The 13,656-nt window shown below is 30.6% G+C and overlaps 1 protein-coding gene across 1 annotated transcript; it reads left to right on the forward strand.

Annotated features, from left to right (window-relative positions):
• The first annotated feature begins 363 nt into the window (after nt 1-363).
• Nucleotides 364-2,233, forward strand: LOC120071482 (RING-box protein 1a). Its single transcript, XM_039023794.2, has 5 exons — nt 364-788; nt 907-957; nt 1,076-1,135; nt 1,797-1,868; nt 1,969-2,233. The coding sequence occupies exons 1-5, from the start codon at nt 656-658 to the stop codon at nt 2,004-2,006; spliced, it is 354 nt and encodes a 117-aa protein (XP_038879722.1). The 5' UTR covers nt 364-655; the 3' UTR covers nt 2,007-2,233.
• The last annotated feature ends 11,423 nt before the right edge of the window (nt 2,234-13,656 follow it).

The raw sequence follows: 13,656 nt of genomic DNA on the forward strand, positions 1-13,656 counted from the left end.
ATGAAAAGTATTCGATGGAAAATGAATAACTGAGAATGACCTTCCATTCTTCAAATCAATGTTGTACAATGCTATTGGTAAAATATTAGTTAGGAATAAGTGCGTTGGTGGAATGTTAGTGTTGCATTGAATACATATTGAAAGAAGAGCTGAAGAAATTGTTGAAGGAAGAAGAAATGTGGTGCAATTTGAGGAGTTTTTTGAATTAGGGGTAGAATTGGTATTGAACATGCCAAAAGGTCAATAGATAAGTTTTTAAGGAAGAAAATTAGTATTATTTTTTTAATAATAAAGATTGCAATATTTAAGGGTTATCAAAGTAATCGACATATTATAAATAAAATCTTAATTATCTCCATTTTGTTTTTGTAAATATGGAAAGTTTCAAATAATTTTGGATCGGTCCATTCATGGAGGGGGAAAAAATTTTTAAAAAAAAACTAGGAATATAAATAGAAGTGACAATTTAATTAACTACTATTAAGAATAGAGTTTTTAATTGGCCCAAATAAATACAAGGCCCAAACCCCTTCCCAGCTCATTCTTCATTATTTCAATCTTCCAAAACTAAATCTCCCAAATTCTTCTTCCTCTTGCCGGTTTTCTCCTCCGCCGCTGACCGGCGAACTGACTCTTTCCGATAGACATTTCACCCATGGCTACTTTGGATACCGATGTTCCTATGGTTCCCGCCGGCGAGGCTTCAAGCAGTGCTGGCCCTTCGTCTTCCAAAAAACCTAAGCGATTCGAGATCAAAAAGTGGAATGCTGTCGCTCTCTGGGCTTGGGGTATTTCGAAACCCTAATTTCAACTTCTCCAATTTCTTTTTAATTTCTTTCGCTTTTAGATGTTTCTTACTGATTCTTCTTATCGTTGTTGTAACGTAATTTTGATTTACTTGTGCAGATATTGTTGTCGATAACTGTGCAATTTGTAGGAATCACATAATGGATCTTTGTAAGTTGAAGGAGTTTTGAAATTTTCTTTTAGAAATTTTCTTTTACTCTAGATGTGGTTTTGGATGATGATTTGATATTTCTTAACTACGATTGGTTTGGTTTGGTTTGGTGTTTAGGTATTGAATGTCAGGCGAATCAAGCGAGTGCTACTAGTGAGGAATGTACTGTCGCCTGGGGTATGCTATTACGCCTCTGAACCCTTTATTTTGATTATAGTTTTCTTGTTTGAGATGGTTTTGGAGCTCTGTTTGCTATATTTTCTATCATTTTCTGTGAAATATGTCCAGTTTGTCTTTGGATTGTTGGTGCATTTTGCAATTGCAGCAGCCAACCTTGAGATTTTAGTCTCAGTGACTAGAAAATCATCCCGACTAGTTAACGATATTTCTTAATTAAACTGATAAACAATACCAATTGTCTTGTTGAATGGACCTTTCTTTTCCTCGTTTCATGTGGATGAATGTAAGCTACTTTAGACATATCAATTTAGAATTTCCATTAGTGGTTTGTCCTTGCCATTTGTTAGACGATTTAGCTTCTGGGTCAATTGTTGATTTAAGATAGTATTAACTATGATTGTTTCTTAACTACGTGTGTTTAAACTCTTACAATGTTGTTTCCTCCCCTATTGATTTCCACTTGTTGGGTCTTCTAAATATTTTAAGCCTACAAGTGAGGGGAGGGTTGGATGATATAATATTAAATTTTGGGTCAATCGGTGATCTAAGACCATTTGATCTCTTGTGTTATTGTGGTAGTTTCTTTTGGGGATTAGGCCTTTTATATATGCTTCTGTGTTTTGGGTTTGCTCTTTATTAAGATTCTTGTCTGCTGCAGGGGTATGCAACCATGCTTTTCACTTCCACTGCATTAGTCGTTGGTTGAAGACTCGCCAAGTTTGTCCATTGGGTATGCTTTGTTTGTTATGCTTTAATGTTTCTAATAAATAATACTGTATGAAAATTCTGCTCCTTCATTTTTAATATTGAAATCTTGTTATGTTTTTCAGATAATAGTGAATGGGAGTTCCAGAAGTATGGACATTAGGATCTTCATACCGTTGCAATGTCGAAAGGTCGGTTAAACAAATGCTACTTGAAAATGTCCAATTGTTGAAAATTTGAACTAATGTCAATTCCCAAATCCGGTCGTGTTTTATTCCTATGCATTTTTATATCCGTAGTAGATTAAGATTTTGAGTACTTTATTCACGATGTGAACCTTAAATGCTTCTTTACAAGTATTGAGCTAAATGTTTATTTTCCTTGTTTGTACATCCCTGTGTTTGTTTCCCAATCCCAATTCTGTTTGTTAATTTTTGCATTCATCTTCACTAAATATCTTGATGCAATGAAAGTTCTTTCTTCCTGTGGTTAAGGAGGAAAGTATCTAATTCCTCCAAATTTGCAAGGAATTGGCCCATCTTTAAAGAGGAAAGTATCTAATTCCTCCACATTTTCAAGAAATTGGCCAAGGCTTTTCTCCATATGGTTTACTTAAGGTAGGGGTGTTAAAAAAAACCCGATAATCCGTAACCCAACTCGCGCTATTTGGGTTGGGTTATCAACTCATTTGAGTTGGATTGGGTCCAAATAAATGAAAATTTTATGGGATGGATTAGTCATGCTTTCATCTAATATATAACTCAAACCAATTTGAACTTATTATTAACTTTAAAAAATATATATTTTTTTATACTTATAATACGATTATTTATACATATATTGTTCATTATTTTTTGAATAATATATTTTCTAACAACTTTTAAAATAGTTTTTCTAGTATTTTGAAAAGAAAATTTTCATTACACAAATTGAAATTGAATTAATCTTAATTCAATGTATGAAAATAATTAAATCATATTATTATGTATTTTCATTTTACTTTTTTTTAGAACAAAATTTTAAATAAATGACTCTAGTAACTTGGATTGATCTAACTCAAATATTTTATGTATTGGTCTATTTTTTTAATAAGGATTATTTAGGTTGAAGAAATTTGTAACTTGATTAATTAGATTAGGTCTAAAAAGTAACTCAATTTAATTTAATTCCTGAATGTCCCTACTTTAAGGTTTTAATTTCCAATGATTTTGACCCCATTTATATTATCACAGAGAAAAAAATAATAAAATATAACAAAAATATGGACCAAATATCATGAATAAAAAAATTATTTTAATTTGTTAATTGAAATATATTTAAATAATCTTTATATTTATAGTTTTTCTAGAAAGAACATTCTTGGACGTTTTTATTGATATTTATATCTACATCTAGTTATTTACCTAAAATTGAGATCTCGAGGCATTTAAAACTATGGTATGTGAAGTATGTCATGTGTAAGTTTTATCAATAACCAATTCTCTAACATTAGAAGTATATAATTTGGAATTATTAAAATATAGGTGATTAATTTGAAAATTATTAAACACTAGGCAAACTAAATTGAAGGACTCCCATTAGCAATTAAAACACATATCTAGTCTTAATTAACTGATAAATCATTGGTATGAATGAATGATTGCTTTCTGCTAGGAATTTGCAGGGAGGACATTAACACTTTGCAGAAATGGCTAAAATGATTTGACCATTTACACATTTGGTCCTTATAATTAGGAAAAATAATTCAGTCTTATAATTTGAAAATGTTAGAATTTAGTTCTTATAGTTTGATAAAATGTTCTAAATGGCCTTATAATTTTATAAATCTCTCATAAATAGTCTCCCTGCCAATAATAAAAACCCTGAACTCATGCAAAAACTTTTTAGGAATAAATTTTTTTAGGTCTAGCTTCAAATCGGCCGAACCAATAATATCATTCTGATTTTTTCAAATTATAGGAATCGAATTTGTAATTTGACTAACCGTACACTTTTAGTTCCTTTTCAATTTACTAGACCAATAATATGGTCTCATGGGCCAACTCATACTCAGTATTCATTTAGTCATACTAGATAATTATATCATAAATTGGCATACAATACCTTCATTTAGTCATACTAGTATCCGTTTTAGATTTTATAAGCATGAGGTTCATCATCTCATGAACTAATTAACACATGTACTTTATAAAGATGGCGAGATCTCATTCTTCAACGTGAGATCTTCAAGTTTACCATATTCTTGGACGAATCACAATTTTTTTTAAAACCAAATATCCATTGAAAATTCACGGACTCTTTTAACATATTATTAGATAAGTATCGAGTTACATCTCAAAACTAATTATTTAGGAGAGAAATAATTCAAATATTTTATAAAGATTTGTGACGTCTCATCGTCTTTTTAAAGCTCACCAATCGACTAAAAAATTTAAGCCGATGGGTGAAAGTAAATTCAACAAGGACATCAATATTAATTGGGAAGGAAATAATATTACTGGGGTTTGAACACATGACCTACATGCTCTAAAATCATTCTTAAATCAACAATTGACCCAAAAACTTAAATCGATAAGTAAAGACAAATTTAATATCATATCATCTAATAGTGATTAATAATTGAAAATAAAACATGGAGGAATGAATGATAAATAATTTGTTACTCTATTTATTTATTTTTAAAATAAATTATTTTTTAAAGAATATTTTCAAGAGATAATGGATACAAATACAACAGCAAATCGTTTACTTCATTTGTTAATTCTTCTTCTCTTTTTTTTTTTGGGCAAAATTTAGTTTGGTCAAACAAGTCATGGATAGCGGCTTCACAGGTTTTGAAAAGGATACACGCTTTTATTTTCAAATTAATTATTGAAACTTTCTTTAAAGAACAAAAATTATTGAAACTACTAAATTATATTTAATTGACTGCATGTGACACAGATAATTTGGTCATCCAATTCAAATGTTATATATCTTTTAAGTTTATTAATGGATCGTTTGCTTCACATCTCCGTGAATTTTTAATAATAATGTAGTCAGTCTCGTCACCTGAGACAGATTTAGTATGAGTCCAAAGGGACGAGTCTTCCTCAACTTTATGCTCTTTATATAATATATATACAAAAAACTTACATAATATCAAAATTACTAATTAGTTTAGTGATAAATCTATCTTCTAACCTTCTTTAGATCCAGGTTCTAGTCCCATTCTTTATATATATTTTTACTACATTATATAAATCCCTCCATCTCATACTTGCAATTATTGTGGAACAAAGTTTAGTTCAAAGATCATCCTCTTTAGGCCATCCATAAAGACGTTTCCTCTTGTCCATAATGTTTGTTTCTAATTTGGTCCCCTTATGTTAAAGAAAATGTTGTAATCAAGATCGATATATGTTTTTTTAATATCGTTTTCCATCGAAATTAGAAAGAGTTCCAAAAGGTGTTATTTTTTTTTTTTTTTAATAACCACACCTAGAACGCCTAATTAAAGAGGAGAATAGTATTATCTAGAAAAACATCTTTCTAAATCAAAGAGCAATAATGAGAAGAGGTCAAAGTTGTAATCGCCTGAGCAGTTTAGTTCTCCTCTCGATGGATGTGACAAAAATGAACAATATTAATAATATTTCTAACAAAAAGAAAGTTTTTAATGAGTACTTCAATTTCCTCAAACTAAGTCGCCTCCCTGTTCAAAAGATTAATTACCTCCGACGTATCATATTCTACTTCGATAGGATGGTTGTTACCTAAACACTTCTACTTCCAAAAAATTCACACTCTTGCACCTCTAGGTGAATTTATAAACTCCCAAAATCCTTAGTGAAATAAAGTCATTTTCTGAAGAATATCTTTATTGGAATGACTTTTCAGTTTTCAGATACTTATTTTGTATGTTAAAGTTATTAAATTTGAGGACTAAATTGCAAATAGTTGAATGACAGGAGTTTGCAAATAGAAAATATATTCCATGTTTGGAAATTCAACTTCCCACCAAAGATGAAATTTGAATGGGTGTATTTTTCAAAGAAATTCCAAGTGGAATAATAAATGGTTTCTATAGAATTTGGTCTATTAGGATAAGGTATTAAATTTTTGTTGACATCTCCATACTTCAAATGATATTTTTACATATTTATAGATTTGATATTGATATAAGAGATGAATCAACTGTTCTACTATATCATTAAAAATCAACATTAAAAGAAACAATAAATTGTTTTCTATATGAACTTGATACGAACAATAAGCCTCTTAACTTGTTTAAAATAGGTAAAATGTTAATTATTTAATTTAATTTTTTAGAAATATCATTATTGCAACACCAACATTTTATCGATATTTCTATAGAAATTCTTATTTTCTTTTGAGTCTTCTCATGCAAATAGGCACACATCAGACCAAACAAATATAGTCTTATTTAAGTCATAACATGAATTTAAGCGAGAATGAAATATATTATTATATTTATGTATAAGTTTGATTAAAAAGCAAAATATCTACTACATTAAAAGAATTGTATTTGTTTGAGTGATCATATGCTTAATTCAAATTAGTATATAATAGTGTTATGTGATATTGTAGATTAACTACAAATAGATGTGTCATTATGTTATAATGAATCAATTTATTATGTAATTTTCAAAATTGAAGAGACAAAGTAGCTCAAATTGACTTTTTGTCTTTTTTGTCACAAGACCAAAATGATCATATATGTAAAATAGGCATTCTTGATATTTAAAAAAGAAAATAATGTTCACACTAAATTTGTCATCAAAAGGACAAAAATTGACTTTGACAAAATTGAGTTGAAGAACTTTAACCTAATATTACTTCAAAGTTCCAAAACTAGTTATAAATCAAAGATGGACCTACAAATTAAAATCATTTCATAAATATTCAAAAGATAAATCTAAATTCTTATGGAGATTGAATGACATGGAATCTTCATGGGAAGTAACAAAGTCAAAAAGGGCCAAGAGATTGTTCATATTTTATAAACTTGATTTGAGAGATTATTATAAGGTCACCATTGATGGAGACTCATCACCTAAAATTCCACAACCCTAAATGAAGGAATATATTATACTTCTTTTTTATTTTGTCAATTGGATAGTTCCTCATTTCTTTTTTTAAAATTTTTTTTGACAATATTTTCAATTCTATGAATGTATCATACTTTTTAGTCATGAGATTTTTGTTTTTCAACAAACAAACAAATACAAATACCTTATTTATAAGATTATAATCTCATCATTTACATTTGTCAATTTTTTTCTAGAAAACTTTGTTTGAGTAAATATTTCATTAAACAAGGGCAATATTTTGTTCTCTCTTACTACTAAGTTCCTAAAACTTTTGTGGGAAAGGTATATATATGAGATGAAATGATTCTCTTTTAGTACTTTGGATTAATTTTTATTTAATGACAAAGGTAGTAGATGAAAAAGAAATTGCACTACAATAAAAATTAACTTTTTATGACACAAGAGGCAAGTCAAATTTAGGGGAGGAATAGAAAAAGGTGTCATAAATGGCAAAATGAACGTTTTGACAAGGAAAAAATGGAAATTTTTTATTTTTTATTTTTTTTTGCTTATGGTAGTTTTTCAATGTCTTTAATTTATGTTATCAATTGCCATTAAATTGACTTAATAATTATTATTTTCTTATAGTAAAAAGCATTTTTAAAAAAAATCTGAATAGGATGAAATCTTTAACTTAAACCCTAATCTTGAGTCAATTATTGATTATTATCACTTGTTGTAGTACATTCAATAGTGATTGTTTATATATGTCAATCATTGTTTATTGTCGACGGTAATATATTGTCATTAAAATATTAATTATGATAGTTTTAGAAAGTATAGTTGATACTTTTACTTTGATTTGAGATCCAATGACTGAAAAATATCTGATATGAATCAGGGTGTCCTCGTGTTACCTCCGGGACCAATCACACGCTCAAGCGCCAAGAAGCTATATTTATGTTGAATTCTCGCATACAAAAGAAGATGAACGCAATTGAGGGGATGCAAACAGCAACATCTTATTAGAAGCTTTATAATTAATTCAGATGATGCTACCAAATGAAACCAATTGAACTTTGGTAAATTTTTAATTCGTATATTTTTTTTTTAATTTGCAAACATACCTTATTGGACCCATATATATTTTATTTGGGATTTTAGTAGTGGTGGAACGGACTTTTAAAGTCTCTTTGGATAAGTAGGATGAATTTTAAAGGGGAAAAAGCGAATTTAATACGTTGTTTTTGATGTTTTGAGTTTTAGAGTTTTCTTTGAACGAAAATTCCCTGGTAGATGATAGAGTCTCATCGCCATCTTTTGTAATTCTTGAATCAGGGTTGATGCCAAATACATTCAGGTAAATCTGATCATCTTACTTGTGGAGTGTTTGAACTTACGGTAAGAAACTAGTTCTTCTTATCTCTTGGTCTTCAATCAAAAGTTAATTGAAATCTAATCATTCCCTTTGGATTGTTGTCAAATTGAATGGGAGTTTTAGAATTTGATATTAGATGTTAACAATTGGATTCTTAATTGTCAAATCCTAGGGTTTTCATATCAATACTTGTTACGAAAAGTAGTTGTGACAATTTGTAAGGGACATGAGTTCCCAATTTTCTTATAATGTAAATGATTGACTTTCCACATTCATAAGAGATATTCTTAAAAATCGATGGTTCAATTCTCACCTAACAATTATTTAACTAAAATAAAGTTTGAAAGTTAGAGTTGAGTAAGTAAGAAGATTTCAAAAATATGTTTAGATATGCACGAAAAAATTGATGTTTGATTTGTTGACAAAAGAGAAAAAGAAATTAATTTATTTAAAGGATTCAATAGTGTTAGGCAATCTAGATCGTTGGATCACAAATGGAGGGTGGAGATTTAACAATGAAGAGAAGATTTCTTTTTAAAATTATTTTATTATTTTAATGATTAAAAAAAAAACATAACTATCAAGTTTGCACGGGACATGAGTTGAACTCTTCTTCTAGATGGACGTGTGCACTACCACACATGTATGGTAGGTGAAAGCTGTGTTTGACTATAACCTACTTGATTATTGAAGAATTGCAAGAATCTTATATTATGTATATCAAACCCGATAAATTATTTGATGAGGCTGTCACATTGTACATAGTAAGTAACCATTGAATTTGAATGTAAAAGAGAAGAAAATGTAAATTTACTTCAAAATTGTATATCATGATTATTAGAAGTATGTCGATTTTCAAATCCATATTCAATGGTTGTTAATAGGTGGCTATCCAAAACAAAATTTAGATTATGAATTCTAGTATGAATCCTAAACCTAGGTCGTAGGGATGCAGGAGGATACTAGGGCCAATTAACAATGAATCTAGATTCTAAATCCTAATATGAATCCTAGACTTGGAACAAAATGTTCTATTACCTTAAGATATAATGACATTATAAATGGGTCCCAACTATGATTTTCATGACATATGTGCACATTTACTGAGTAGTTTAAATACTTATTATTTTCTTAAAATATTTTTCAGGTGGGGAAAAGAATAAACCAGGCGCTTGATGAAGAGATCGGTTGACGACATCAAGGACTAATGAAACTGCTTCCACTTAATGTCATGTTTTTAAGTTTTTTTTCCTAAATATTTTAATGAGAGCAATTGAACTTAGTAGCTTTATTAAATTTTTAGGGATTCGAACAGTATTTTTGCAATCTCACGGACTAAGTTCAAGAATATAGTGCATTTTTAATTAATGAAAAAAATGGGGTAGATGGGAAAGAATTTTTAAAAATAGGTGAGAATGGAAAGTATTGATAAAAATATGGTAGCTTTTTGGGGGAAGGAAAATCGTGTACCCTGTACACGATTAGACTTTAATCCAGTCAGTACCACGTCAGCACGGTCGGTAGACTAGTCAAGGACATACTCTTGGACTAGGTCCACATTTTTTTTAAATCGATTTAACTATTTTTTTTTCTAATTTTTAACTAACAAATTCCTTCATTACTAAACTTAATTATATATTTAATCTACAATGAAAACTTAATTATTTTGTAGTCATATTAAAAAAAAAATTATGACTTCACTAAGTAATACATCTCTCTACAAATAAATAAATAGAAAAAAAGATCTCATGATACTAAAGAAGATTTACAATTAGTTCTTTAATTTGAAAATAGAAGTTTACATGAAATTTAAAGACAACCCCCTTGGCCCTTAACCCACATGGAGGTTGTCTTCGTGTGCCTCTAAATTAGCTTCGCCCTGTTGCCGTTGTCGTCTACTACGAATATGTCTTCGATCAGCGTTAGCAACATTGAGTCGTCTTGTTTGTTAAATAATACTTTCTACGTTGACCAATGTTTGATCACACATTCAACCAAACTTAGTAAATTATGCTGTACTGAATATTGTTGTACATCTTCAAAATTATTTTGTACGATGAAAAATTAATATTAAAAAATATTCATATCATATATTTAGGAAATGTCTAATTTTAAATCTCTTACCATACAGTAATAGTAAGCACTGTCAGGTGTGATAAATCACCTCGTGATCGAATCGTACCTGGAAAAGAAGTCATCTGATATAGCTGGTCCATTTGTTATTTCTCCTTGTGCACAACGATCATGTCGTACATGCCAGTAGGATATATATTCTACGTGAATTCGACACCAGTCTTGGTCGTGCTTATTTCTCAAATCAATCTGGTGTAGTGTTGGGAGTGTATAGCACAACGAAGGTACCGTTTATCACAAACCGAACTATCTCAACACACGATCTAGATGACGTCACTCTACTATATGGAAGCACATAAACAAGTTAACAGTTAACTAGATGTCTTGACCATCACAACAGTAATCAGTTAGTGATGACCAAATATCTTGTATATATGGCATCCAATTAATCTGACAACAAAAATAGATAATTATACACCTAAAATGTTTTAAATATTCATTTATATATACATTTGTTACTTGATTGTGCATTAGTCTGTCAAATATTTTTTGGTATACTAGCAACATATTTGCTAACTATTTAGAGGCAGCTAATACACCATTCCATCTAAAATTATAAAAAATATAATTAATTTATATTCTTACATAAAATGATAACGGAATAAATATATAAATGAAATAATACTTGGCACTAAGTGGACGATGACTTGTGGCCTGTAACTGAATTTGTGGTGCAATAATTTGAAATGTATCATAAGCCTATATCTGTAGTAGTATCAGTGGTCCTGCTATTTCCATGGCCATGCTATTTCCAATGCTTGTGCAATGGTATCTCGATAAAGTTCTCTATAAAGCCATGCAAGACAGGCACCACCCCACGAGTACATATCGACATGCTCAAAATCAGACAGTAGACGTGAAGGAAATCAAATACGAGGATTTCCATGAGCAGCGGAAGGATCATTCCAAATTACAATCGTATATGAACTTTACAATTACAATCACAAACAGAAACATACGGTTATGCTAAAATATAGAAATTACAGCATACTATACAAAAGATCAAAGACATGAGCAACACACTTTTGCAGACTCATCTTCAAGCTCCTTGATCACGAACGCTCGTCCAACATGACTGCTACACTACACGATCATCGCGCACTCGAACTAAACGATCGTCAAGGTCACGAACACCCTGAACACCATGAATGACCTCTACAGAACCTCGATAGTGTCGAGTTGAGTATGACACCATCAAGAAGGTTACCTTGGTATTCTTGGTGTGAGAATCCAGAGGGTGGGCTCTATGTGAACTTCATTTGAGGCAGAAAAACGGAGGAACCACAATCGTGTAAACGATTGAGCAAGTGGGAGATGGAGGAACCTATAGTATAAGTCGATGCCTAATTGTTTAGGAAAAGCTATGCGATCGTTTAGCTCATCGCTTAGCTGAGTGTCTATCGCCTAAAAACACTCCACGATTGTTTAGCACATCCAAGCTACTTGACAACTCTCTATGAGTGTTTTTCGAGATTGAAAATCTCAAATCTTTGCTTCTTCCTAAAATTAGGAAAACATTTTTCCTTTTATCTCATGGTTACCATGAAACCACCAATAACCTCCCACTCAATTTGTTATTATAGAAAAAGAGATAATTATTCAGTAATTAATATTATTATAAATATAAATGATAACTAACTTCCCATAATATATTTATAACCTATAGTTTTAATATTTCATCTCATGAAACATATAAACCATAGCTCTTTTTTCTATTCCATGGCACTTAATGTAAATCTCATTTACATTAATCCTCCACTAGATGTATCTCATACACCATACCAATCATATCATATATAATCGAATTACCTCTTGTCAATTTGAACATTTCAAATCAACACCAAGAATATATCCTCAACTTGAATACATTGAGCTATCAAGGGAACCTTATGGACTTATAGCTCAAAGCTCCAACGGTACGTGAATAGTTGACTAAACTCTTTAGTCACGGGATCCACCATTCGTTAACTGCCAGACACTCCATTAAAGACCGAAAATTGAACTCTCTTTACGACATATATATTTTGTGTCCATCTTAACCAATCAACAATGCGACAACCCTTCATAGATCGCTCGTAAGTACAGCTCGGCCAATAACCGTTATGCCCCTGTAGATACATCTAACTCCTTAAGTACCACTGAATCCTCTAATGAACATAAGTCATAGTCCTACTATGACTGAGTTATCTCTTCCAAATAGAAGCTATGGCCTTTATGTTCAAGCCCCGGAATCAGCCCTTAAGGGAGCAATCTCTCTATTTACCCCTTCTTCGGGGAAGGAGTGAATTCCATCATATGAAATTGAGTTCCCAGCTCCCAAATCAGACAAGTCCCTAAAAAGGTAGGCATGTTGAGTTGGCAATCTGGTCACTCTCAGCATACTAATCAAAATTGGATAAATACGATCTCTGCAACCCCAAGAAAACCAACCTATTCAATGTAAGGAATAATACGTGGATCAAAAGGGATAGTATGTTGTGCAGATACCTCCCTTCTCCGACGACCCAAAACTATGATAGAAGAACTATCCCATATCGATTGTGAACAATGGGTATTTTGTTGATATAGTTGTACAAGATTAGAAGGACCAGACTCCATTACCTAAGAAGTTCAAATTACATTACATAATAAAATCTATTTCCTAAGAATGAATTAGATAAAATAAATTCATCACATGAAAAATTCATTACATAAAAAATACAATGACATTAAAAATACAAGTACATAAAAATTAAAATTACATAAAAAATACAAGTACATAAAAGATACAATTACACAAAAAATTCAATGACCTGAAGAGGAAGCACCTAATGTATGTTGTGGACAAGTACGCTTGTTATGTCCTTCTCCCTTGCAAATTGTACATCAAAATTTTTGGCTTGTCTCTCTCCAATCCATTTCATTATGAATGCACGTACTTTTTGGCCGACCCTGTTCCCTTAGTAAGTCCGCATTCGGACGAACTTTTGTAAATGATAATTCTGGCCAATAATCTGGGTGTTGTATCTGATGGAAGCGACCATCATAACGTCGCTTGAAATGAGACAATTTGTAGCATTCATTAATAAGAGGTATGTATGTCAAACACATTTAATTACTGTTGAGGTTGATGCCCTAAATCTCGTAGGGTCCTATTGTTTGTAAATATTTTTTTGAACAAACTCATTGTTTATTTAATAAAATATATGATATTTTATTCCATTTTTTTAGTCGCATTAACCACAAACCAATAAACTAACATTCAAGGTTAACTTGTAGCTTAAACATGT

Source organism: Benincasa hispida, chromosome 2 (genome assembly GCF_027475165.1).
Source record: "Benincasa hispida cultivar pf3 chromosome 2, pf3_genome.v1.1, whole genome shotgun sequence".
NCBI classification, from domain to species: domain Eukaryota; kingdom Viridiplantae; phylum Streptophyta; class Magnoliopsida; order Cucurbitales; family Cucurbitaceae; genus Benincasa; species Benincasa hispida.

What these genes read in the sequence shown, in the direction of transcription:
- LOC120071482 (XM_039023794.2), top strand. Translation starts at nt 656, where the DNA reads ATGGCTACTTTGGATACCGATGTTCCTATGGTTCCCGCCGGCGAGGCT. An exon ending in GGAATGTACTGTCGCCTGGG is followed by an intron (nt 1,136 to 1,796) that starts GTATGCTATTAC and finishes TGTCTGCTGCAG; the next exon opens with GGGTATGCAACCATGCTTTT. An exon ending in TCGCCAAGTTTGTCCATTGG is followed by an intron (nt 1,869 to 1,968) that starts GTATGCTTTGTT and finishes TATGTTTTTCAG; the next exon opens with ATAATAGTGAATGGGAGTTC.